General features: G+C 41.6%; 2 protein-coding genes across 8 annotated transcripts in view; one reads left to right on the top strand and one right to left on the bottom strand.

The window, feature by feature from the left end:
* The window catches only part of KCNMB4 (potassium calcium-activated channel subfamily M regulatory beta subunit 4), an 89031-nt gene extending 75110 nt beyond the window's left edge, over positions 1-13921 (top strand). The window contains exon 5 of the mRNA XM_039500203.1: positions 13854-13921. The gene's annotated coding sequence lies outside the window, so the exon portion shown is untranslated. The remainder of the gene's footprint in view (positions 1-13853) is intronic.
* Positions 1-26894, bottom strand: part of PTPRB (protein tyrosine phosphatase receptor type B) — an 89009-nt gene that overhangs the window by 15966 nt on the left and 46149 nt on the right. For all 7 annotated transcript variants that reach the window (XM_039500190.1, XM_039500191.1, XM_039500192.1 and 4 more), the window contains 18 exons: positions 23745-24011; positions 22417-22680; positions 20772-21035; positions 19865-20128; positions 18985-19248; positions 16340-16609; positions 15402-15665; positions 14428-14691; positions 13810-14091; positions 11379-11657; positions 8568-8717; positions 6182-6425; positions 3944-4050; positions 2599-2698; positions 1585-1668; positions 1451-1468; positions 1246-1327; positions 693-783 (listed from right to left, as the gene is read on the bottom strand). In XM_039500190.1, coding sequence (XP_039356124.1) covers positions 693-783; positions 1246-1327; positions 1451-1468; positions 1585-1668; positions 2599-2698; positions 3944-4050; positions 6182-6425; positions 8568-8717; positions 11379-11657; positions 13810-14091; positions 14428-14691; positions 15402-15665; positions 16340-16609; positions 18985-19248; positions 19865-20128; positions 20772-21035; positions 22417-22680; positions 23745-24011 — 3558 coding nt within the window. The remainder of the gene's footprint in view (positions 1-692; positions 784-1245; positions 1328-1450; positions 1469-1584; positions 1669-2598; positions 2699-3943; positions 4051-6181; positions 6426-8567; positions 8718-11378; positions 11658-13809; positions 14092-14427; positions 14692-15401; positions 15666-16339; positions 16610-18984; positions 19249-19864; positions 20129-20771; positions 21036-22416; positions 22681-23744; positions 24012-26894) is intronic.

The following is a 26894-nucleotide window of genomic DNA, read 5'->3' as shown; positions in this document are numbered from 1 at the left end:
GGCACATGGCAATACTACATGGCAAGTTAGGACTGGAAATTAAGCTGAGTGCTATTATAGCCACTGAAATTCCAGGGGGCTATTTAAGGTGGGCTAATTACCTCCAATAGGCATTCCCCAGGGCTGTCCCCATTCTCATGTGCCATGTATGGTCAGGACCTTTGCCTTGTATGAAAGAGGACTCCTTCAGGATTATCGCCTTGTGCCATGCTGGAGGCACTGTGCTACTGCAGGCTCATTATTCACTCTGAAGGAAGCGACTGTCACCTATTGATGTCAAATAAGTGATCTGTGGCCACTAGACAGGTTTGAACTGACTATATTTGAATGACCAGGGAGCAAGTAGCTCTGCTGCTGATCACACAAAACACACATGACAAGGTTTCTATTATTCCTACTATCCACCCTGACAGAACCGCTGACAGGCTAGAACAGCTGAAGCCTTTTATAAACAGAACGAGCACTAGTCATTACATCTCTGGTGGGAAGTGAAGTTTAATGGGAGCTGCTGTTTTAAAGCTGCTCATGGCCATACACAGCATCGAAGCACCAAGACTTGGCTTGGCACTGCTATTTCATCTCCGACAAGGCGAAACAAGGAAAGGGATACACTACATGCCCCATCCTATCCTGAAAAGAAGTGAAAAATAGCTGGTGTAATGTAATATTATATACCCAAACATAAAACTTACAGGGCAATATATTATTGTATCGATTTTTCCCTCTGTTCTCCGGCAAAAGCGCTATGTCACACGATTGGTTACGACCCACATCTTTTAAGTCCTGTAAAAGGCCAAAATGAATGCAAGGTGAAAATGATCAAAGGATGCTACAACATGGAACATACAGCATGCAAGGCCAAGGAAAGGAAATGATTTTTATTAGACAGAAATTAGAGAACTGGTGGCATTGGCTTGAGCCAGGCACACTGCTGGTAGGCACTGTTCATGATTTGTCACACAGCTCTGCTCACACAACTCAGTCCTGACCCTCAGCACATCCTGGTGGTCCTGTGCTGGGCCTCTGATGAATGGAGGCTACCAGCTGGATCAAGCTGAGCCTAATTAAGTTGTGGTTTTGGCAGCAGGACAAACAGGGTCTAAGCTGAGACTGTCAAACTCATTTTCACTTGTGTGAAGAAAACCCAGGAATGCATGTCTCTGGGGCTGAAGGGTTAGTGAGCCACAGTTAGCACCCAACCAGTCAGTTCAGTAAAGAAATGGTTTGACTGGATTGGATTCGTACCTCATACTCCTTGGACAGGAGGTAGTTGGAATCTGCTTGGAGTTTGGTGAAGTGCGCTTCAAACTGATTTACTTTTATTGGACTAAAACATTCGACAGAAGAAAAAAAGACAAAAAACAAAGTTACCCCAAGATAGAACAAGGACATTATTCATCTAATTCATTACAAAAGATGATGTTTTAAATGACAAAATATTTGCTTTTACCTGGAAATTCTCCGGCTCCTAGAAATAATTTCAAAAGAAAAAGAAACAACTTGTCAGTGAGTGACTGGAGAGACTGTTTCATCTATGATGCCATGTTAAAACAGTTTTCTCTTAGAAACAAACTTTGAGATTACCCTCTCTGCCCCAAGTTCAGATGGACGGACAACGGCCTGTCCCTGCGAATGCTCAGCCTTGCTGTAGGTCGTTCATGGCCATTACTGCAATACAAAGGAAGCTATTCTTACTTTGGATTTAGTGCTATGTTGTATCTTGTGGCAGGAAATAAAGAAAAGGAATAAAAAGAGATGACTGATTCATTTGCTGCTCTGAAATGGATCTTTGCAGCTGCACAGTTTCTCTGTACCTTAATTTTCTGCAATAGGATAATAATTTCATATCATACATAGAAAAAATGGTGTAAAACAGTAACGACCTGCTTTTACCATAAGAGAGACACCCCAAACTACCATTAAAGTGGGTATTAGAGCTAGTCAGGAATTTTTTGACCGAAATGCTGATTTGTCAAAAAGGAAACTTCATGGAAAACCTTTTTTCAGGAACATTTCTCAGGTCCAGGAGGGAATTTCCAGTGAGAGAGAGAAGCACCCACCCCAGCATAACCAATAGACTGGGTGGGTACTTCATATTATAGAATAAAAGTCAGTGCAAAATGAAATGGAACAATAAAGTCAAAACTAAACTTTTTGACATTATTGAAAGAAAATATTTCAATATTTCCAAAAAGAGAGGGTCAAAATGAATCGTTTCAAAGTTTTCCCATAAAAAATTTCATTGAAATCAACAAGTTCTCATGAAAGGTTTCAATGAAGTCACATTTTCTGACAGAAAACTGCTCCAGTGAAAATGTGTTGATCAGCTCTACTAAGAGCCAAAGGTCACATTGCAGCCTTGAACATGCAACTCCTATTAATCAGTGGAAATCCTGTTTCTTAATCAAGGATAATATGGGTCTTAGTTCAATATTTAATTTGTACAAATGGTGAGGGAAATGGAATGAAGTTTTTGCCTTCCTAAATACAATTTAAAGTTTTCATCCAATTTTACTCCTTCCTCAGTGTCTCAGATGGAAAATCAAATTTCATTAGATCTTGTACAATGAAAATTTTAAACAGGGAGTTTCTACTTACTTAATTTTTTGTCTGTAGACAAATAAAGCAGTCACAGCCACCACCATCAAAATGAGAAACAAACCAGCACTCACGCCTTCTATAACTCCAAACATGGGCTCTAAGATAGATACACACACACACACAGAGCAAAGGAATTAGATACATACAATGTTATCAGTTAAAGACACTGAAATAAATACAAGGGAACGTCAACTGCACATATATTTGGAGGAGTGGGCTTTGATATTACTTCCTCAGTTTTTCCAAGAATTTACACCGTACATCAGGTGGGCAAGAAACATGTAGAAGAGAAAAAAGTTCTCTCCTTCCATAGAATTAGGGAGTGAAAGAAACAGCAAGATTTTCCAGGAGTTTGGGTCTCCTCCCCAGGCTACAGTAGTTCACTGGATTTTTCAAATAGGACAATTCACTGGTTCAGCCTCATTTTGAGACCATTTATACTGGAGGATGAAAACATTTCATTCTCACATCCAGAAAGTAACTGTTGCCTGGATTCAAGGGGTTTTGAGGCTTAATCAGTGTTTGGAAAATGTATTGAGAGCCTTGTATCAAGGGGCTGTGTTATTATTTATTGTTTGTATTGTAGCAGTGACTAGAGACCCCCCAGTCAGGGACCCCAGCTCTATTCCTTCTCAAATAATTTATAACCTATGGGCTTATTGCTCCACCATAGCTGAGACAGGGGAACATAGTGGGCTGGTTGTGGCTCCCTGATCCTGTGCTGCTTGGCCACGGCATAAGTTAGGAGTTGCTGAGGAGCAGGTCTAACTCCTGCCACTGGCACAAAGTCCCTAGGTGAGCTTACACTGTGAAGGATCAGAATAGTTTCACCACACCTCCCTTCCACCTCTGACATCTCCCCTACACCCTGGACACTTGGGACAGCTGGTGCAGGAGGTGGTTCTACCATCTCTGCCAGTTTTACACCACAAGAGAGCTCCCCCTGCACCAAGGGAAATTTCCACTAGCCATTTCTGTCCACTTTGAGCAGCTTGAGTGGCAGAAAGCAGACGGGAGAATCTAGCCCTACGTATTATTTCTATCCTGAAGGATGCTGCACAGTCCTCACTCTCTCTCTCTCTCTCTTGCTCCCTTTTAAAGTGAACGCCTATAATCTGTAGGAAGCTTTATATTTCTGAAGGAAATCATGGATGGAAGGGGAAGCATCACAGATATTGTTTTAACCGCCAGTGCTGAATATCAAACATTAACTGGCGGAGAGCTGAATCTCAGAGTAACTCAGTTCAGCAACAAGGTCCTTGCTGCACTTTCCTACCCACTCCAACACCAATGGGTGTGATACCCATGTAACTGGTTAGTAGAGAATAAAGGAGAAACTCACCTGACTCAGTAGTGATTGGTAAAGAGAAAAATGTATCTGAGAAGAGTGGCTCAGTGAATTCCCTCAGGTCTTCACTAAAGAGCTGGGTGAAAGCTCGGATACTGATCCTGAAAAAGCAGAAGAGTTTATTAGATTTGTTTGGGAGTTGGTATCAAATAGGAGAAAACTAAAGGTTAACACAGAAATAGCAAAATCACAAAACAGGGCTTCCAGACAACATTTACTAAGTACATTTCCTGTGTCTTTTAACTACCGTTATTGTTATACCTTTTGTTGTTCAGCTTCTGCTTTAGTAAGAGTTTCAAAGCCAATATTTTTAGCACCTCAGCAGTTCATTCCATTTTTTAGTATCTTTTGCTCAACAATATGTGGGGGAAATGAAAGAAGGACTAGATACTAGATGACATTTACAACATACTAAACTTGAGGGAAAAAAAGTCTGCCTAACTGTGATCAGCAGGAAGGCTTATATATCGCAGGGTGTTCTTTGTATAGGGCTGCGGTGAGCCAAAAAACCTGCTGACTAGCTGATCTATGGATATGTTAACTGCCCTCAATACTATTGTATAGGGACTTGGATTTGGATTACATTCTATGCTCCTGTTCCTGCACACACCTTTGCATGTGAATAGTCGTATTCTAGACCTACTTCCATCTCTCCTAATATTAGTCCTGTAAATGGACTACTTATGTGCTTAAATGTTTTCAGGATTGTGGCTTTGTTACCTTAGGCTACTGGGGATCATGAAAGTAGTCCCATGAGCTGGACAAACTAATCACAGTGAGCAGTGTCTTTGTTGGATTTAGGTCTTTGCTATTTTCACAAGCTCCTGATTGCCAAAAATTTGTCACTGAAAATCAATCAACAAATCCATTCACATGAACACATTGATTTCATTGGACACATGGTAAGCTTCCGTTCTTTGACTGGATGAACGTAGTTCTTAAGTAGGTTTCTGATACAGACATGCACAATGAACAAAATAAAAAATTCTGCAACATTCAGTTGAAATTTGCTGTTTAACTCCATGACTTTTCCTCTCAGCAAACTCATTTCTAAGAGCATTCACAGAAAGCAAAAGGAGCTCAAATGAAGTTCAAGCAAATTCATTAAAAAGCTGAAATGAGTGTCTGTGAATGGTTTGTTGATCTAGTCACTCAGCTCTCATTGTGGCTTTGGTAACCCATGGTGGAGGTTCCTGCCAGCCAGCTGATAGAATTTAGAATCAAAGAAGTTAAGAGGTAGAAATCCTGACTCACAGTAAGTCTCATTCTAAGTAGGGATAAGTGGGCATAATTTCCACTGAACCCAGCTAGAGCCCACTTGAAAGCTGCTTTCACTTCAGTTGCACAACTGCCCCATCAAGTTTTTAATAGTTCACATTTAGTAGCTAAGCTTGATTTAATGCTGCAGGAGAAAGTAATGACATCTAATGTGAAGCTGCAGCTTCTAAATAAACATACATGGTATCCAGTTTGTCTGAAATACAAATCCTAATTGTTTGGGGATATTACTTCAAATACTCTAGTTTTGGGCTAAAATCTAAGGCCAGCTGCTTTCTGCTGTTCCCTAGGTGCAAAGTGGCCTTAAGGTAATTGGATTCAGCCCTGGGAAGTTCATGCCAGTGTAGAGGACTCAACAGGAGGTGTACAGGTGCTCTAGCAGCTCCCACACCATGCCCGATTGTGGCTAAATCTTCCCTTTGTGCTGGTGAGCCTCAGCTGCTGTACAGGCTTCCTGAGTCTGCAGGAAGCTGGCACAGTGTAGAATAGCTTTTAGGTTGCTCTAATCTGCACCAGCAGATTGGCCTGGTGCAGTCTGTCCACATAATTAGAGGAACACAAAACTACCTTTGCATCTCCTGCTCTCCCCTTGTAGCTGTCCCGAATGCTCCCCTGACTCAGCTGCTGATCCAGCCCTTAAGTCTCTCCACAGAGAAATTAGCAACTGTAGCAAAGTTCTCCATCAAAATAAGAGATAAAAGAAGCCTTTTCACTGCACAGAGTTTTGCACATAATGAATTGTAGCATTCCCAGACTGGTGAAGGAATTGTTTATATATTACCTATGAGATGGGGCACGGACAAAGCTTTTATAAATTGCACAATACAACACAGAGAACACTATGTAACACAGGTTATTAATCTACGGCAGCTCAAGTACATCAGGCATTGAGATAGCATAGTACCTAATAATACAGCACATCTCACACAGCACAATTACCACAATAAATCTAACCTGTAGGCAGTCCTTGGCTTCAGTGGCCCGTCACAGAATTTCTGCTGATTAGAATCACATTTTCCTCCCAGACTTTCCATCTCAGCTCCAAGCTTAATGTCAAAACTCTTATAGTTACTGTCAAGGTTTTCAGCACATTTGCTTGCGAAATAGTTTGTCTGATAGACACGTATGGAATTGTTATGTTTGTATTCCATGTAGGAAGGTAATGGGTGCTGCTGATCTGGCTTCAGCTCTTCACTGCCTAGGAAAAAAATGGTAAAAAAAAAAAATTTGCACATCATATGCCACAGCTCTCGTGCTATTCGTGCAGTAAAAATCTAAGGCCCCGGGCATCAATAGACATATTCAACACTTGACAAACTTCTGTACTTTGTTTGGGAGGTAACATGGTCTAGTGATTAGAGCATGGGACTGGGAGTTAGCTACCTGGGATCTATTTCCAGCCTGACCCTAAACTGTTGTATGACCATAGGCAAGTCACTTCCTTCTGAGCCTCCATTTTCCCATCTGCCAAATTACCTTCTTTTATAACGTACTTAAAGGTCTATGGAAGAAACACACTATATACGAACTGTTGTTATTCACCTTAACTGCAGGAGTCATTAGTAGCTATGTTATCTTTACAAACAACAGCTGATCTGGTGTGGTAATCTGATCCCCAGGAGAAGAAGCAGAATACAGCAGATTACCACAGCAAACAGCAAATTCCTACAGATAGGAAATTATGTGTTTCAAAACAACCTGGCACTGTGGTTTAAAAAGCTTCTTACAGTCTGATAAAGACTGTGCTATACGGTCTTCAAAATTGTTAAGCCACATAAAAGCCATCTTCTTTACAGAGACCTCTACAGACTCAAATTACTGACTGTCCTAAAGAAATAATCTGCGTTTTTCTTAAGTGAGTGATGCTTCACACACTACTGACTTGTGGCACAATTCCTTAAATTAAGTCTTAGGGTATGTCTACACAGCAGCTGGAAGTGTCATTCCCAGCTGGGATAGACATGCTCAGATCAATCTAGTGTGCTGAAAATAACAGCGGAGCTGCAGCTGCACGTAGGGTGTCAGATGGGAACCACCATTTGCTCCACTTGCTCCATCTCAATCAGAGCTAGCATGTGTATGTCTACCTGAGCTGGGAATTACACCTCCAGCTCCAATGTAGACATACCCTTAGTATTTTTGGACTGAGCCTAGCTCAGTGTGTTCCAGGCACACTCTCTTCTATTTGAACCCACACTGCATGTTGGTCTATGGGGACATTTTTGGATCAAAGCTGGCTTGCCTGGCTAGATAACGCAGGGCACTTTGCTCTCTCTTCTGGATCCCATTCTAGAAGACTGTGCACAGGGGGGTTCTGATGCCTTGAGAAGGTTGTGTGAATCACTTCTGCTGCATAATTCTGGCCCCTCCACCCCCGCCATCTGCCTCCTTCCACAGGGGGTTAAAAAAAAGTAGCCAGTGGGTACAGAGAATAGTTGCAATAGGAAACGATTATAGTCCCCAGAAATGAATCCTGATTTTTTATTATTTATGAGAGTGCCTAAGAGGGTCAGCTGTGCTAGGCACTGTACCAATATACAGTGAGAAACAGTTCCTGCCCCCAAAGAGCTTACACTCTGACTAGACAAGAACGACACAGGGTGGGAGGAAAAAAAAGGATTATTTTTACCTGGGAACAGAGGTACAAAATGATTAAGTGACTTACACAAGGTCACAAAGGGAGCTTGTGGCAATGTCAAGAATTAAACTCAGATCTCCTGAGTCCTAGTTTAGGGCTTTAACTGCAAAACTACTCTTCTTCTCTACAGGACAGCACAAGGAAGGAAATCCATATGCACTATATAGGGACATTTTCTGCTTTGATTTACACTGGTGTATGTGAGAGCAATTTGCCTCATTAAATAAACAACATGAATCATTTTATTCAGACAGTAAGCTACCTTTGTTTTCTAATAATGACTTATCAGGCAACACTGAAGGCAACCGAAACTGAAGCTGAGACGCACTCCTACCTGCTTCAAGTTAGTGTCTAAGCTGCATTATTGAATCATGCATAGCAAGACAATCTGTCCCATTTCTACTCTCTGGGACATTTGCTTTGAGTTCTCTCATCATCTAAGTAAGGAAACTCTCCAAACATATGGATGATAACATCCCAGAGAATGAAGTATAACTCTGTCCTTAACTATGGTGCCAGTGGAGACTGGACCTCTGGATCTAAAAGTTTCTCCCTGCTGAGTTAAAGGACCAGGTTCATTGGCTTGGATACACAAGCAGATCCATACGCCTCTTCTGAAATCTGGCCAGTAGATGAGGACAAATACTGTCCTTGTGTTAATATGGGTTACAGAAAGAAACCTATTAATTCATGAAAACTTACCATCGGCCTCTCTCACAACCACAGTAAAGTATTTCACAGCTCCATTGGTGTCACTGAACCAGCTGCAGTTGAAAGTAAAGTTGATGGAAGATTTGGTAATGAGTGCATCCTTTTTGTTCACTCGGATGTGGAGAGGTGGAGGAGGAGGGCCTGGGAAAGAAGAGAGTGGGAAGGGGAAATAAAGTGCATCACCATCTATATATTTGTAATATATATATGTATATATTATTACATAATAACAGCAAGTGAGGTGCAAATCTCAACAAAACTCAACCATTTAGACCCAATGTCTCTCATTTTATGCTCTTTGCAGTCACAAAGTGTATCCCTCTTCAGCAGAGAAGCTGCCAGAAGATGTAACAGACCTGCAGTGTTTTAAACATAATAACAGAGGCAGCTCCTTACAGTAGGATTTCTTGCAGAAGCTGCCCAGGATTGCATTAAAGTCTCATTAAATCCACGCAGTCTTAAATTATAGCTGCTAAAATAGCATTTTCAAAGGTGGGTTCAATCCAGGTACTTTGAGACCACTGAGGCTGCAGATAGAAATTTGCTTTTTAACACCTAGATTTCCCCCTCTCACACCAAATGGAACAATAAACAATAAACGACACTGAATCAATTATGCAAATAATTTACACATGGACGATCTGATATCAGATTTACAGTACAGCTTCAACAGGGAACTGGCATCTGTATCAGCCACATGTCTAAACAAGCTATATGTTGAACAGTGATACATCAGGAACTAAATGGAAAAGGAAAAAGAGAGAGGGGGAAATAAAGCACATCTGATGTAAACCTCCCAACAGAAGGGGGAGGGATAGCTCAGTGGTTTGAGCATTGGCCTGCTAAACCCAGGGTTGTGAGGTCAATCCTTGAGGGGGCTACTTAGGAATCTGGGGCAAAATCAGTACTTGGTCCTGCTAGTGAAGGCAGAGGGCTAGACTCAATGACCTTTCAGGGTCCCTTCCAGTTCTAGGAGATTGGTTTATCTCCTATTATTATTACTACAGCCCTGTCACAGAGATCGCATCTAAACATTTTCAATAACCTACACAGCTACATATACTGCGTCAGTATCTACTGTTTAATAGTCGTGGCCAAAATTTAAAGGATTTCAGTGTGGATAAGGAACCAATAGTTCACATGCTTATTTGAAGCCTAGCCAGATAGCTTTGATCTGTAAGTCCAGGCTGGAATTCTTGGGAGAGCTGGCTCCCTTGTGGTATTTAGACAGTCCTGCTTCCAGGGTCAACCAGAACCTGATAGTGCAGAGATGTCTAAACATGAAAATAATGGAGAACAGTTAATCCTTCAAAGAAATTCTGTTGCTGTTTCTGGTGCTGCTCAGGTTAGCTCTGATTTTATCGGAACTCATAGCATCTCTTGTAGTAGAGAAGAGACAGGGCTTGGTTGCAATTCATGTGAAGGGTGGGTGTTACCATGTTCTTTTTTCCCAGGCTTTGGGCAGGGCCCCAGCACTCATTGGGGTCACAGCTCTGGAATGTCTGGGTGGTTTTCCCACTCCCAGTTCCAGTCCCAAGAGGCCCAGCCCCAGATAGCTTGCCCCAGATAGCCTGCCCCTCCTAGGGTTGTCAATGAACAGAAGAAAGGGGAATTGATCCAAATGTATGGTCCCAAAGCTGGGTTAAGGCTCTCTTCCTTCCGAGGGTACTCATCAGGCTGGGGCCCTAATCCAAGTTCCCCAACACACAGAGAGGAATAGTCTCCTTTCACGGTGAGTCAGCATCAGGTCCTCCCTTCCTTCAGGGAGGGCCCATTGGGCAGTGGCTGCCTAATGAGGCTTCTACACTCAGCCATCCCTTTTTCCAAGATCTGCTCTCCTCCCTGATCTGTCATCAACTGAGCTGGGTTTCTCCCTTTTAAGTTCCTCCCTCCAATCCTGACATCTCTCAGCTGAGTCCCCATTAGCTCATTAACTCCTTGTTGCCCGGTGTAGGATTTGTATGCCCCATCACAGAGGGTTTTTTTTAGTGACTGGACTCTGTAGTTCTCCTTGGCTTTACATATCCAAGGGGGGACGGTGACCAGACCTCTCAATCACACTATGCTTCATGGAACATTTGGCCTTGGGGGTAATTAAGGCTCTCTGTCATGCTGTACCACCCAGAATGGAGGTGAGCCATGGATTGCCACAACTGGCTGGCAGTACCTCCCTCCTTGTGTATGTTGTTGACAAGCTGCAAGCTGCCATTTGCCACCCATCTGCAGCCCAAGAGAGGACTCTGCAGAGCAGTGCTCCTCCTTCATCTCCACTGCCTGAGGCAAGCTCACCATCTGAGAGAAGAGGGAGTAAAGCCTGAAGAAGAGCCACTGCCCCCAACTTCCTGAAGGCTCTAGGTAGGTTCCCACTATTTTGACTTGGTGATGGCATTGGGTGAGAAGAAAGGGTCAGGGGGCAGCAAAGAGACAAGCCCGGGGGAGAACAGTTGTAGGCTGCATGTTGTACCACGACTGACAGATTATAACAACTGTTTTTAAGTTTGTTCTCACTGCATGAGTCAGGTAAACCAGTTTTACAATATGATTCACACAGTGATAAAAACATCCTTTAAAGCAAGTTTTATCGTTTAAGTGCCTTATAATCTGGCACAGCATGAAACTAAACACAGATGTTCCCCATTTTGGTCACTGGTCACACATTTCGGTGGCTGGTGTGACACAACAGGCAGGTCTGGAGGTCGAAAAGTCTGCTGACTAATCAACAGGACCAGATGATAGATTATCCCTGTTCACCTTCTCCCTCCATGCCACTGTACCTATGTATTTGGTACATCAAGGACTTACGGTCTATCATAGTGATGGTGCTGTCTTCAACTACCTCACTAGTCATGTCTTCAGACTGCACTTTGATGGACACCAAGTATCTCTTGTGGGGTACTAGCATCATGATATTTTGCAAAGATCTTTCTTTCTCTATCCTTTTGGAAAACTCAACTTCTCCAGTGTCCATTTTTTTGCATTCAATGCTATATCCTTCGAAGTCAGAGTCAGGCGGGGTCCAGGAACATGAAATGGCAGTAGAGTTTTGTGGTCGGCAGTGAAGGTTTTGTATTCTGTCTGGTCCTGAAGATGGAGAAGAGGTTGAAAAATTGAAGTGTAATGTAACAGAGGACATGCATTATACATTTTGTGCTCATTCTATGGCTCAGGCCATCATTCTTAGCACTTGAGTCTAAATTAATCATTTAATTATAGCAAAGGAACTAAGAGTCAGGATTACTAGCTCTACCGCACACTTGCTGAAAGATTTTAGGCAAGTCACTTGACCTCATTTTATCTATGTGTAAACTGAATTAATGCCATCGACCTCCAAAGAACTGTGACTCGTCAGTAATTAATTGTAAAAAAACTTTTCAGATCTTCTGATGAAAGCTACAATAGGAATCCAACATATTATTAGAACTATGGTACAACTGGAGCTTAAACCTAGTTAAAAAAAACCTCATCATATAGTGTAATTGAAATGCGTACTTCTTACAATGAAATGTCCATCTCATATAGCACATACTTTACAGTGAAAGGCACAAATGTTTAACGTGCTATTTATAAACTTCTCTTTTTCCTTTCAGCCTTATTTTCCACAATTGTCTAAAGAAATAAATTATAGCTGAAGAACCAAGTACTGTACAATGCAAAAGAGGGAGCTAGTAAATTACCCCTCAGCTCCTTGTAGCAAAAATACAAGGTTACTAAATAATATAAGATCATTTAAAGTGTTCTAATTAAAGGAATACATTTTGACACAGCACAAAAAATGAAATTAAATCAAGGTACCATTGTCAAACTTTAACTTTCAAGGTGAAAAACTAGATTTGCTATTTTGCCACTTAAAATATTTGCAAGGTGTAACATGCAAAGAAACAAAAGGGTATGTAATGAAAGTTTAGGCCAGCTAGTCTACATTTAGCAGTTAATATCTGCAGTTAATCACAAGACTAGTAATTCAGTTGAATAATCAGAAATGGAAACCACAAAACAGTCCTCTCAAGGGTAAGAGGACAAAAGTCACATGACCTATGTGACACTGTGGTTTGCTGTGTAACATATGAAATGCCCATCTCAAAAGGGCATGTCTACGAAGTATGTATTTCACTGGGCAAAATATGTGTTTTAGTTACACCATATGAGGTACAACATATGACCCAAAGTACAAATTACTGTACGTTCCAAATAGTTCCCCATGGTTTAGCTATTCTGCCCATTTCAGGGCAGACTTCTCACCAGACCGTTAATGAGACCAGCTGGACTCAGATAAATATGGGTGGAAGCCACAAACATTGACAAACAGCTATTGAGAGGAAAGGAACTCTTTGACTTTACTTTTTCAAATCTATTATTCCCAAGTCCTTCTTGTGCCCCAGGAACACACTTCCTTTCTGATTGCTCAAAATATCTTGATGGACCCACTACAAATTTCAGAATCTAAATAATCCTGAACTTCAAAGAAGTTTGGGTCTGAATCAGAGACAGGCTAGAGCAGAGCAGCAAAAATTGACAAAAGGCTTAGAAAACCTGATCTTTGAGGAAGTTAAAAAAAAACCAACAACTGCCCATGTTTAGTCTTCAGAAAAGAAGACTGAGCGGGGACCTGATAACAGTCTTCAGCTATGGTAAGGGCTGTTATGAAGGGAACAGTGATCAATTGTTCTCCATGGCCACTGGAGATAGAACAAGAGGTAATGGGCTTAATCTGCATCAAGGGAGATTTAGGTTAGATATTAGGAAAAACCTTCTAGCCATAACATTAGATAAACTTTGGAATAGGCTTCCAAAGGAGGGTGTAGAATCCTCATCCTGAGAGGTTTTTAAGAACAGGTTAGACAAACACCTGTCAGAGATGGTCTAGGTTTACTTGGTCCTACCTCAATGCAGGGGGCTGGACTCGATGTCTTCTTGAGGTCCCTTTCAGCCCTACATTTCTCTGATTCTATGATAAATCAAAACCTGGAACCAAATAGTCCAGAATTTCAGGAATGTTTTGATCTGGATCTGAATTTTGCAGCTTGTGTTCATTTCTAATCTTTAAATACTTGCTGTAGGGCAGGACAAAGGAACATTTTGATTTCCACTTGAATCCATATCCAGATGTTCTTGAGTCAACTAGTAGAAATTAATAAATGCTTAGCTGGGATGGGAAAATTTAACTCATTGGCTGCACTGTTTCAGCATCATCTCCAGATGAGCACAAAGGGTTAAATAAAAAATGGATTCCTACTTGTTCTCACAGTTCCAGACAGTGATTGACTGTATGTCTTCCAGGTGTTGCCGCTGACGCTTCTGACACTGAAATTATAGCGCCGCCCCGGTCGAAGGCCATACATGATGCGTCCCTTTGATCTGCTGTTGCTGTACGGGTTGAAGACTGTAAGGGGATCTCTCGGGAGCCATTGCAACTCAAAGTCATCATAATCCGTCCAGTCCGGGGGACCCAGCCAGGTGATTGACAGGGAGGTGTTTGCAACATCAGCAAATGATACAGCACTAGGAGGACTGGGTGCTAGACAGAAGGGGCAAAATGAAAAAAAAAAGTCTCATGACATTTGCACACAGGATGGGTGTGTGAGACAAAACAGCCATTATCTTAGACTTCTTCATTTCTCTTCAGCCTCTGCACAGTAACATTGATAAGAAACAGGACTTCGAACAAACCAGTCGGATTCTGATTTATTTCCTGCCATTAATGCAATACCATTTATGATTGTCTTACTTGTACTTTTCTATGCCTTTAATAATTGATACAATAAAAATCTTATCTCAGAATAAATCCATCACATACCAATGAACTGCTGTAAATTCCGACAGTTGCGGGCAAAAAGCCACTGCAGTTCTTTACCTGTTCTTCCCTCAGTCTTTGCTGTATTGGTCAGGTCACCGCTGTGGGTCACTACAACCAGGGTGTACTTTCTGCCAGGAACTAGGCCCAGGAAATGCCACTCTCTCAGGTCTTTCCCATGCCTTGTTTCCTTCTGTGTGCCATTTGGGTTATAAAGATTCAGTTCGTAATAATCTACATCTCCTGATGCCAGTCCCCAGGTGAACCACAGACTGTTTGTCATGTTTCTGTTGGAGCCGCTGAGATTAATAACTGGGGCTGGAACTGAAAGAGGGTACACAGTTACTACACTCTGAACGTTTTGGGGAAGAATAGTGCTATGGTAGTGCTGTGATAATGGCCATATAAAGATCTAGATACATAGCACAGGTGGCCAAAAAACAGGAAACAAATTTCGGGAATTTCAGTGTGTGTGTGTCAGGGGGTGGAGGGAGTAGTGGGAGATTAGAGGAGGTTTTGCGGGAGCAACATAGCTCTTACAAATGCCTACAACACCCTGCCATCTGGCAGCGAGGAGACAAATGGTAAGCTGAAACTAGTGCTGACCATGAATAATTTTGTCATTTCACTGTTAGCTACCTTATCTTCCCTCTTCCCCATTTGTTTTGCCCACTTGTTGCATCTTATCATAAACCAGTGTTGTAAGCTCTTTGGGGCAGAGGGCTGTCTTTTTATTTATACCTGTACAGCACCTAGCACAATGGGGCTCCTGCCCTTGATTAGGACACCCAGGTACCGCTGGGCCACAGATAATAAATTAGGACAATATTTATATACTTATTATCTGAAAACAGTTGTCACATGATTTAGAATTTAGCTTCCTTTTAGGTAATGCTTTTGATGTATCAAGACAGTTTGGATACTTCTAGCAGCTTTACTAGACTCTAGTACCAGCTTTTGACTATTAGAGTAGCTCACTGATGTCCTTAAGGAAGCTTTCATTGGGGATGGATTATCCTGCTAGATGCTCCTACCTGTTCTTCCAAATACAGATGACTCATTTGTGAGCTCTCCACTGTGGGTAACAATCACCATTTTATACATCCTGCCTTGCCGCAAGTTCTGGAAAGAACACTGCTGGAGGTTCTGGTCCCCTGAAATTCTGCCCTGGAGGGATTTGTCTGGATTGTACAGAAATATATTATAGGAGTCCAGTTCTCCCTGGGAGGTAGTCCAGCTGAATGATAGGCGTCCATTGGTGTTTTCTGTGACCTTCAGATTTGTGACAGCGGCTGGGACTGGAAACAGGAATAAATACAGGAGAATGTCAGAGTTTCTAGTAACCAAGCTAAATCTCAGTAAAATGACACTTCTGACTAGAAGAAGTTTCTGTTAAGTCACTGAGAACTACATTCACATAACGTAAACACACAAAAACAATGACGTCCAGAAACAAGATGAAAACTTTTGTAAGTTATAGGTGACATTTAGCAACACATATGTAATATGTGTGATATCCAACAGGCTCAATCCTCCAGTCTAGACTCACACAAAACTTCCCTTTAACATCAATGTGAAGTTTTGCCTGAGAAAAGGTTGGCGACACCTGCAGTATATTTGTATTCAATTTGGCATTAGGATCCTATATAAGCCAAGTAAATGTAAGGATATACAATAGAAAGAGTTAACCTGGCTATATAATGGATATGCTGAGAGATCCTTAATTATAGCAACACTCCTCAACTCTCTGCTTCAGTAAACAATGCACTACAACCTGGAAAACCCACACCACTTTGTAAGCAATTTTCAATTTTTTACATTAAACATACATCAGAAAAACGATGCATTGATACCAGGAGACTGGTTCCTATTGGAGCTTTCTGGATAACTAGATATTTGGATGAATCATTATATTCATACCATATCTTACTGCAGATACTGTAAATAAGGCTGTAAAAAATGTTCTAACTACCTGTTCGGCCTTCGGTTTCTGCTCGTCTGCTGAAGAGCCCACCGCTGACTGTCAACATTTGCACTTTATACTTCTTGCCTGGTATTAAATCTTCAAATTTGTGCTGTTTAGCAGTTGCTGGCTCTGATTTATTGCTCAGAAGGAGACCTTGCTCAGTCAAGAGCAGGATGTCATATCTCTCAGCCACTCCAGGAGCACTGTGCCAGGTCACTAACAAGGAATGACTGCTGTAGGCATGATCTGCAAATAATCCCTGGACAGAGGCAGGAACTGGGAACAATTAAAGAGATTGTGAGGTTAATTTTGTATCACTTAATATGTGTTTGTGGATTATCTTAATTAACGATGAAAAATATTTATGTATGTCGGCACATACAGATCCATGTGGTGTATGTATGTGTATGTGTGTATATGCATGCACACACACCCAATTCCTACACAAAAACAGATGGAGTTAAGATTAAGAAAATCCATCAGTAATTTAGGGTAAAATGTATTATGGGGATCTTGTAATTATCTCCAAACCAAACATTATACATTCTGGAAATTCAGAGTGAAAGTTAAACTTAAAAAAAAAAAGTATGAATGTTTATCTATGGAAATGCATCAGTAGGGCACCCAAACAACCTTAATTCTGCACCAAGTACTGTGCAATAATTATATGATTATGGTTAAGACACTTTAGAACTTGTAGATTAGATTAAATGGATTTTGAAAGACACCGTTTTTTTGTTCTACCAATAGTGGTGAATTGAAATCACGTCTATTAAACTCTACTTCATAAAACGGGCTAAACTGAGCTGAAAAGACAGCTGGCAACCTGATTGGGGACACTTGTACTCAAGGAGGTATAGGCCTTTTTTGAAATTCTGGAAACACTGGAAGTTAAACTGGAAGGACGGCACATGGGAGACTAGATGGAACGTGAGCCGTTGTGGTCCTGATTTCTGAATATTTTGGCTGCACATCTCGCTTTCATCGTTTGTGTACAACACTCCAGCATCATTAGAAAAGTTGCCTGTTATGCACATCTCTGTTCATTGTGTCTGCTCTATATAAAATTACATACATTAATTACAAAAATTAAAATAAATACATTTGGGGAGAGTATAGTGCATGGAATGCAATGATGGAAGGCTGGCTAACCCATTAAATGATACAGTTTTATAGTTTTATGAAATACAATGTTGCCTTCTCTCCACAAGCTCCTCTTGAAACCAAGAGAGACTGATTTAAAGTTTGAACACAAGAGGGAAGTTTCTCTGCCCCACTCTTTTCTCTCCAGCAGTGCAAAGAGAATGGAAGTCATCTGCATCTCCCCAACTTTGAATTTCCTCAGCATGGGAGAGACCCCCGCAGGCAAAGAGCCAGCTGTAGGACAAACTCCCCACAACTCTGGTGGCTGGAGGGTAGAAGGGAGGTGTAGAGGGTGTGCTGTGCTCTGGCTACCCGCAGCTGGCAGGCAGCCTCTTGGGAATGAATTAGAGAACTGTAATCAACACCCTGGAGACTCCTCCCCTCCCCGTTCTCTGCTTCACGGAGCATAAATTCACAAAGCAGACTCCAGCCCATGGCTATTCAATGTTGTTCTAACAGAAGTTGCATACTTGTTTATATAGTCATATCTAAGACATAAGATAATATGAAAGCTGGGACCAAAGTGGTGACTAGGCTGCCTACTCTCCAGTACTGTATTCTCACCCTCTTGTTATAGCTGTCATGGCTGAGACACTTAGAACTCATCCCTTGGCCTCAGGTTACATTCCTTTTTCTTCCAGTGTGTAAAGTAGCTAAAGCACACCAAGGCCAAGGTGGGGTTGGGGAAGCGATGGAAAGGGGAGGTGTAGGGGGGTGGTTTCCAGAGAGTCATGGCACTTGGGACAGCAGAGAAAGGGATGGTCGGGGAGAGTTATTTAAAAAAAAAAATCGAATGACCAGGAAGAGAGAGAATTTATTTAGCTTTTATACTACAAAGAGAGGGGTGTGTGTGTGTGTGTGTGTGTGTGTGTAGCTGAAAAATCATCACAGGTTTCAAAGGAATGTAAACAAGTATTAAAATGCAAAGAAACAACAAAATTGTCAAACTAATAGGCAAGATTTCAGCCAAGGACTACTCCCCCTAAAAGCTCAATCCCTAAGCAAAACACATGAACACACAAAAAGAGGAAGAGGATTTAAATCATGATATTGAGTTGCATCTCTTCCCTACCCTATACAGGCCTATATATGTCTAGGAGGCCCTGGTCATGCAGTGGGCTCTGCTAGCACACACCTTATGTCTGTGTGGAGTCCCACTGGCTCTTCTGGGATTCCAGGTAGGCATAAGAGGCTGCATCAGCAGATCCCATGGCAGAGTTTGGACTGGAGGCCCCAGTGTCACAAACATTTACCCAAGTCAAGTTGCGCACATGATAAGTCCCATTGACACCAATGTGACTATTTACACTAGCAAAATTACTACCATGTAGGTTTGCAGGATCAAGCCTTCAAACTCTTTGTGACAGAGACCCATCTCCTAACACATCAGAGTCTCCCCAGACACTTTGGGACACCATATGGACAAATAATAAAATAGTGTTATAAAATAGTACTAATCTGATGGGAACGTATGACACTTTTTGCCCTTTTTCCGTGAAGAAACGTACTTGTACGTCCGAGAGCTGTTAAACTGTTGTGCAGGGTGCCACTGTTAGACTGTACCACAACCCGGTACTGCTCCCCTGCTTCTAACTTGCTGAAGGTATGCTCGTACACAGGCTTGGAGACAGTCTGGGAATCAAGCTGATAGTTTTGATGGAATAGTGTCACTGTGTAGGAATCAACATCTCCTCCTCCAGGAGTCCAGTTCACTTTCAGGCTGTTTGTCATCCCATTGGCTGAAACGTGAATGTTTTTGACAGCACTTGGAGCTGGGGAAAAAACCAGAAAGACAGAAACCCCAGCTTAGAAATTTCCAATCCATTCAAATATTTCAAATACTGGTATGTCTGTAGCTGCAGCAAATGGAATTCTGAAGTCTACATCAGGAATGAGTACAAAAAGAAAAGAGACTATTGTACTTATGAGGGGCCTAATTTTACAAATACTTACATGTATGTGTAACTTTACTCCTGTGAGTTGTCCCACTACTTGTATGAGTGAAGCTGCAGATGTGTGTAAGTATTTGCAGGATTGTGCCCTAGCAATGTACAATACCGTACCTCTCTCTTCTCTTTAGTCATAAGAAGAATGATATATCTTTCCAGAGACAATAAAGAAAATAAAAGAATACTGTGGTAGTTGCTTTGTCTAGATACCTTTATATTCTGCAGATAATATTACACAAGGATCTTTCTTCTGAGAATGTCAAAATTCTTTTCAGATGTTAATGCATTAAAGATCACAAAACCTGCTTGTAGTTATGTAATAATATACTTATTTTATAGATGGGTAAACTGGGGAGCTGACTGAGATGTTAAGCGATTTCACCAAAGTCACAAAGCAAACCAGTGGCAGAACCATGTTTTAAAAGCTGTTTTCTCTTACCTGTCAGTCCTTCTATGAAAGTGGCACAGTGTATGTCTCCACTGATTGTCAGGACAAGAATTTTGTACAGGCGCCCTGGGGTTAAAGCTGTGAACCAATACTCCTCAATGGTGTTTCCAAGGAAAATGGGTGGAAAGACCTTCATATCATTGAAAAGTAGCTGAATCTCATACTTGTCGACATCCCCCTCAGCCTTTGACCAGGTAACTTGCAGGTCTTCAGTGCTTCTGTTACTAAGAGTTAATTCCTTCACTGACTCCGGCACTGAAAACACAATAGAAAAGAATAGCAGATAAACTCTTGAGGTCGTCATTATTCTGGCCATTGCCAAGGAACATGACTTGAAATACCTCTTGTGATGTAAACCTTAGCATGCAAAATATTATTGAAACTAATGGAATCATCTTTTTGTTTTGTGTTTGTACAGAGCCTAGCACAATGGTCCATGACTAGGGCTTCTAGGAGCTACCACAATACAAAAAATAAAATAACAAATGAATGAATAAAAGCATGGATAACTCTCTTTCTGCACCTCCAGTCTATCGCATGGAAAGCCCTTTTGAAAGAGAGAGAGTCTATATGTGTTGTCATTGCTTTTTAAACATAAATAACGGGTTGACGTGGCAAAACCCTACAACTTTGATTTTAAATATGCTACATTTTATCTCAGCGTTTACAACCCTAAACAAACATATGGGTTTTTTTTAAACTTTCTGCATGTCTTTACTTAGATATCCATTGTAACCTAGTTGCCTCCTTTGGTCTTTAAAGCGACACATGTTTGAAGAGCCAAGCTATCAGCATCAGATGGTAAAACAAAATTACCTTTTTGCCTGTGTACTGTAAATAAAAATGCCCTCACTCCAATCAGAACTCTCTCAGGATGTTCTCCAGGGTATTTACTCACTTGTTCTGCCATTGATCCTTTTACTAGTCTCATATTTTCCACTCTGTGTGTTAACAGTGACACTGTATTGCCTCCCCGGGACCAGTTTAGTGAACACACATTCATTTTCATCCTTGGGGACACTTTTTGTTTGGTTGAAGTCATTGTTGTTCTTGATGATCACTTTATAATTATCAAAATCTCCAGTGGCATGCAACCAGGACACCTTTAAATAGTCACTTCTTGCTGAATTGCTGACAGTAAGTCCCTGCACGCTTGAAGGTACTGGGGGGGGGGGGTGAAAGGGGGGCGGGAGAACACAGGCAAAGAATTAGGGATTCTGAAACAATAAATGCATCACACAGAATATCCCGAGAAAAGTAACAGAGCACAGGCACTGCCATACCAGATTAGCTCAGTGGTCAAGTATCAGATACTTCAGAGAGAAGTGCAAAAACCTTTGCAGTTATTGAATAGCCTGCCCACAGGGAACATTTCTTCCTAACTCCCATTAATTAGGGCTTGGCTTATGCTGTGAAACATGAGGGCTGATCCCTTAATAGTGGGTTTTGTTTGTTTGTTTGAATTCTTGCTATTGTAACTCTGGCTGTTCTTGTTATCCACATACAAGTTCAATCCTTTTTGGAATTTGGCTACACTCTTTGCTTTAATGCTATCACATAGCAATGGGCTTGATAGGCTAACTCTGCAGTGTATGAAAGAGTAGTTCCTTTTATTAGTGCTAAATTTTCTACCTTGCTATTTCACTGCCTGTGCCCTTGTTGTTCTATTAAGAGAAAGGGGGCTATTTTGCATATCTCTATCTTGTCCCCCCTTATTCCTCTGCTCTCTCAGGTAAACAGTCCTCATATTTTAAATTTCTCTTCAGAGGGAAGTTTCTCCATACCTCAGATCATTTTTGTCTCCCATCTCTGGCTCCCCTCTATTGCTGTTATATCCTTTTGGGGATAGCATGTCCAGAAATAAAGGCGGGAGTTCAGTTATATTATGGCATTATATTATTTCCAGTATCACTTTTCATTTTATTCTATTTGTATCTGAACATTTTATTAGCCTTTTTGGACCACTACCGTACAGGATAGTACACGAAGGGCCAGCTTACAGAGTCTGGGGAACAAAGTGCTTGAGTCAAAACTGTCATTTGATCTCAGCTCACCACAAGGGCTGCCAAATTTCTACTAGATTTTGCCCTTTTCACAGAAGAAAAAGCTCCTTATCCCCTCACTTACTGCCCTGGTGAAGAGCACAAATTATTCTAGCTAAGGATGGCCTTCCTATGCACTCACATTTTTTACTCCCAATCCTCCTTTGGTTATGATACAGTGAGGCTTTGGGCCAGACTCTCTTCGCATTGAAGTTAATTGAGGTTTTGTCACTGACTGCAATGTGAGGAAGATCAGGGGGTCTGATTCTCATTTATGCTAAGGCCACTTTACATTGTCAGTGTGGTGTAAAGTAGCCCTACAGTCATAAATGAAAAGCAGGCCCTAAATCTTAAGCACTGTAGTTTTAGAACTTGACCTTCCAATCCAGCTCCTGTTTTGGTTAGCCATTACTGCTAGCACAGATCATCGCAAAGGACTGAACATGGGAGATGTGTGTGACTGAATCCACACAGAGCCTCTTTTCTTTTTGTCCCCTTTACCTGTTCGTTCCTGGCTGAAGGAATGATTTTCATACTTCCCACTCTTTGTGGTTATCATTACATTGTAGAGCCTGCCGGCAACCAGGCTGCTGAAAGAACATTCACTGAGGGCTTTGGAAATGGTTAGAGTCTGAATCGTCTGGCTGTCATGAGAGAGTGTTACCAAATAACTATCCACATCTCCGGTAGCTGGCAGCCAGGAAACACTGAGGTAGTCGCTCCGTCCCGAATTATTCACCGTTACTCCACTCACACTGGAAGGAACTGTGCAACAAAAGGAAAAAGCAGCAGAGAAGTTTTAAATAGCTTATTCCGATTGTTAAAGGCAGCAGGAATGCATGGAATGTGACCAAGCAAACCAAAAAAGGTGAGGAGTCTTGAAGCCTTGCGCTCCAAGTGAGTAGCAAGCATCTGAGTTTCTGAACAAAGGCAGTGAAGTTATTGTCTATATGGTGGTGAGGTCAAGGGTCTGATGGCACGTCTAATATCCTAGAGTATTAGCTATCCTCCCAAAGTGCTATTCCTCACCAATAAAAATAACCACAAAGCCCTTTATCATTTTGAAACCAATGCAAAGATTTATTTCTAATTATCAAGAGTTTTCTACCCCCTAGTGGCCAAAAATAGGTACAAAATCGATCTGGTTCTTTTCAGTGATGCAAGATGTGCCGGTGGGTTTGACCCTGCCAGAACTGGTGACATTTTAGGTAATGATCAGGACTATTCTGGAGTTAAATAACTTTATTACGACAGATCCTTACTGGCACAAATTGGCATAACTCCATTGAAGTCCACTGCAGTTAAGCTAATTTACACCAGGGGAGGATCTGACCCATTTTCTGACATGGTCACTATTAATTAGGAAACCTTAAGAAACTTTTTCAGCTTCCCAACTTTTCACTGCTGTTTTCTCACTTGTTAGTTTTTTCATGATTTTATCTGAAAATATCACTAGTTATTTTCATGAAAAACATTTGGGTCAAATCATAGAATGTTTGGGTTTTGCCAAATTCACAAAAACATGGTACAATTTTTCCCCACACAGCTCAATATCCAAGAAACTGCTGCTGTTCTTTATTGCTCATGAAAGATTCAGAATTCTATGGCTGTCATCACTGGAGTATCTCATGACCAACAAACATTTTTTCCTCACAACAACCCTGTGAGGTTAGGGAACAGAGGAATGACCTGTGCAAGGCCATGCATGGGAGTCTGGCACAGAACCCAGATCTTCCAAATCTTAGTCCCCTGACTTAACCATGAGACCATCCTTCCAAATGAGTTCAGCTTGTGGGAGTTTATACAGATATGGTGGAACACTTCCTTACCTGTCCTCCCTTCTGCAATTGTCTGTCTGGACCATATCCCTCCACTAACTGTGGTAACGACCACGGAGTAGAGTCCTCCGGCTTTCAGGGAGTGGAAATGGTATCTACTGGTCTCACTGGAAACACTCTCATTTTTAATGACAACATTTTCGTGAATCAGCAGCACTTGGTACGACTCTACATCTCCCAGCGCCCTCGTCCAGTTGGTGAACAAACTGTTGGTTGCCCCCTGGTTTGTCACATGCAGGCTAGTCACCTGAGCTGGCACTATAATACGAGAATGTCATGGTATAAGTAAACAGAAACAAACAAATCTCCCAAACAAACGGAGTTTAGTCACACTGAGGAAGTGCATCAAAAAAGCAGACGCAACAGGACTAAAAATAAACTAAACGGTGGACTCCCAGACCCGCTTCCTGTCTGATGGGCTGTGGTTTGTGGGAAACCATAAAGGCTTCCTGGTTTTAGAGCTATACAGAAAGGTCTCAGGCTTTGTTTTCCTCGGTCAGCCCAAAATGAATCAAGAGAGGAGGGCTGGAAGGGATCTCATTTTACAAATGTCATTCAGATAAAAATAACTAACTTAGAAGTCATTTGTGTTTGTGATGACTATTGAACTTGCACAGAGTTCAAACCATTCCTAGCCAGTGGCAAACCAATTACATGGATGCACAAGAACTAAGGCAACACCTTTCACCACTTTAATTTTCTGAGTTACTAGGACATATAATCTTTCTAGCCTCTCTTGAATTTCTTTTCCTTCGGAAGAATTTCAGAGCACTGACTTTTCTAACATCTAATGATGGATTGAGGGGTAGCAAAATGTTTAAAATAAATTGGGGTGGGTGAACTTGTTTAGACAATAGAAAAAGGGAGCTGAACATTTAGCCCAAATGTTAACAAAAACCCAATGAACCCCTTTTTAAGGTTTGACCAATTTTGATTAAAGCATGGAAATAAAGTTACACCTTTTTGAATGCTTTCACATTAGTGTTCAGTCAGACTCAATCTTCCACAATCTAAAAACCCTTTAGCTTTGGAAAATTCGGATCCAAATTACACATTTTGCTTTATATTTAGCTCAGAGCCTATGGTATTGGTCATCATAAATACGACTAGGCATATTGATAAAACAGATCAGATTAGGTCAGATTATACAGTGGTCTGAACCAAAATCTTGGGTCCAGACAGGCTTGGACTATGGGAAAGTCTGGATCTGAATCTGAACTTCGCCTCTCAGGCCCACTTGTGCTCTGCAATGGCTCTGCCTGATTTTAGTGCGAAAGGCTCTTTTAGTGATATTTCAGCTTTTGAGAAAATGGCTGAATTTAATAAACTGGGTGCAGCACTATTCATAGACTTCCTTGAGGTCTTTGATTCAGGGCCTTGGGCACGTTTGGGGGTTTTGATGAGGCACCTCAGCCTCCCTGGGAAGATAGTGCTATTGACAGGGGAGCTCTATAGTGGCATGCAAAGCTGTGTTTGCATCAGTGACAGACACATGGCATGGTTTCCTATTGCCAGGGGAGTTCTGGCAAGGCTGAGTTCTGTCACCATCATTGTTCCATATCTGCACTGATTGGTTGATGGATAAGATTGAAGAGGCAGCTGTTGGTGGCATTGAGCTGTACACAATAATCTCCTTCAAGATCCTGAATACACCAACAACACTGTTGTGTTGGCTCAGTTTGGTGAATCATTGCAGCTGGTGGACGGTCTGCTCACACAAGAAGCAGCACACATGGGTCTGGTTATTAATCCAGATAAAACTAAATCTCTGGCCATGACCATCAAATGGCCTCCAACTCCAGATTACAATCAGCTCAGTGTTAACCTGTCCAGATGGGACATCGAGCAGGTGGCAACTGTCAAATATTTGGGTAGCCATCACAGACAGTGCTGGGGGTGTAAAAAGATGTGGATATTCATATAGCAGCAGCTGTTCCATGTTTCAAGCTCTTCAGTGCCTTCTGTATGGATGTTGTGAGTCCATCAGGCTTGTGACGATCTACAGAACCAAACTCTATTGTATGGAAGTGAAATGTGGGCACTGAGGAAGGCTGAGAAACACTAGATTGTCATTTCAGTTCTCAGCATCTTTGCCAGCTGCTTCATATTAAGTAGCAGGACAACGTCAGAAATGCGGATATGCCCAGCAACCGCTTCCATCAGCACAGGTGCCATTTCAGCAGCTTTCTTGATATGGAGCTATTATTAGAATGGAAGACCAAAGAATTCTGAAGTGTGTGTACCAAGGATTGCTGCAACATGGCTGATGAGCACATGGACATCAAAAGCTTTGATGGCATGACAAGACTGCCAGTGATGGACATAAAGAGAATACACAACCAGACCACCTTAAGCAGCTTGCCAGAGCTCGATCTGGGTGGTGCTCAATTTGCCAGGGGGTCACATCTCTTTGGGATTTGCCATGATGATGATAAATGATATTTTTGGACTGACTGGAAGTAGGAAATACTGAGGACGTGTGAAAAGCCTGTATCTGTGAGACTCCCAGCTACAGTCGGCAAACCGAATAGGTTCTGGTAGTTGAGATAAGGTTCAGATAATCTGAGGTCTGGGACGCTCATCCAAACCTAGTTTCCAACCTTTTTGAGGTTTGCTCATTACAAGTTATAATTTAATGCCTATGTGTATTACTCCTGCCTGATTTGCTCACACACATGGATTCACAATTAGTGCAGTGTGACTCTACACCCTTTCCTAGGAGAAGGGGCCTGATGCAGAAGGAAATTAAATCCTAGCCATTTAAATCACAAAATAGAGTAATGGAGGCTGAAGTCAAGACTTCTACACCTTGAAAGGAAGGATAAAACTTTATTAAGCTTTATAAAAGGACACGCTCAGTCTTATGGGCCTACAATTAGACTAAGTGCACTCACAGTATGTTTTTATCCTGTGCTATGCCTAAAGGAATTCCCATTTTTAAGGCCTTGCCTGCTCACAAGAATGCATCAGGCAGGCATACAAAGAAATAGGTCGGATTTAAACTTAGACACAGGCAGAAAAAAGTTGCGGCCTTGTGGTTTTTACAAAAGCACCACCCAACAGTCACTTCAATTTTGCTTGTGTTGCAGCCCTCATCCTGAGGAAAAGATGGAGTTTTTTAAATCAAAAAGGCAGCAAGAT

This window comes from Mauremys reevesii, linkage group 1 (assembly GCF_016161935.1).
Source record: "Mauremys reevesii isolate NIE-2019 linkage group 1, ASM1616193v1, whole genome shotgun sequence".
NCBI classification, from domain to species: domain Eukaryota; kingdom Metazoa; phylum Chordata; order Testudines; family Geoemydidae; genus Mauremys; species Mauremys reevesii.
Note: the sequence above shows the minus strand (reverse complement) of the source record. Positions and strands in the feature narration are given on the sequence as shown.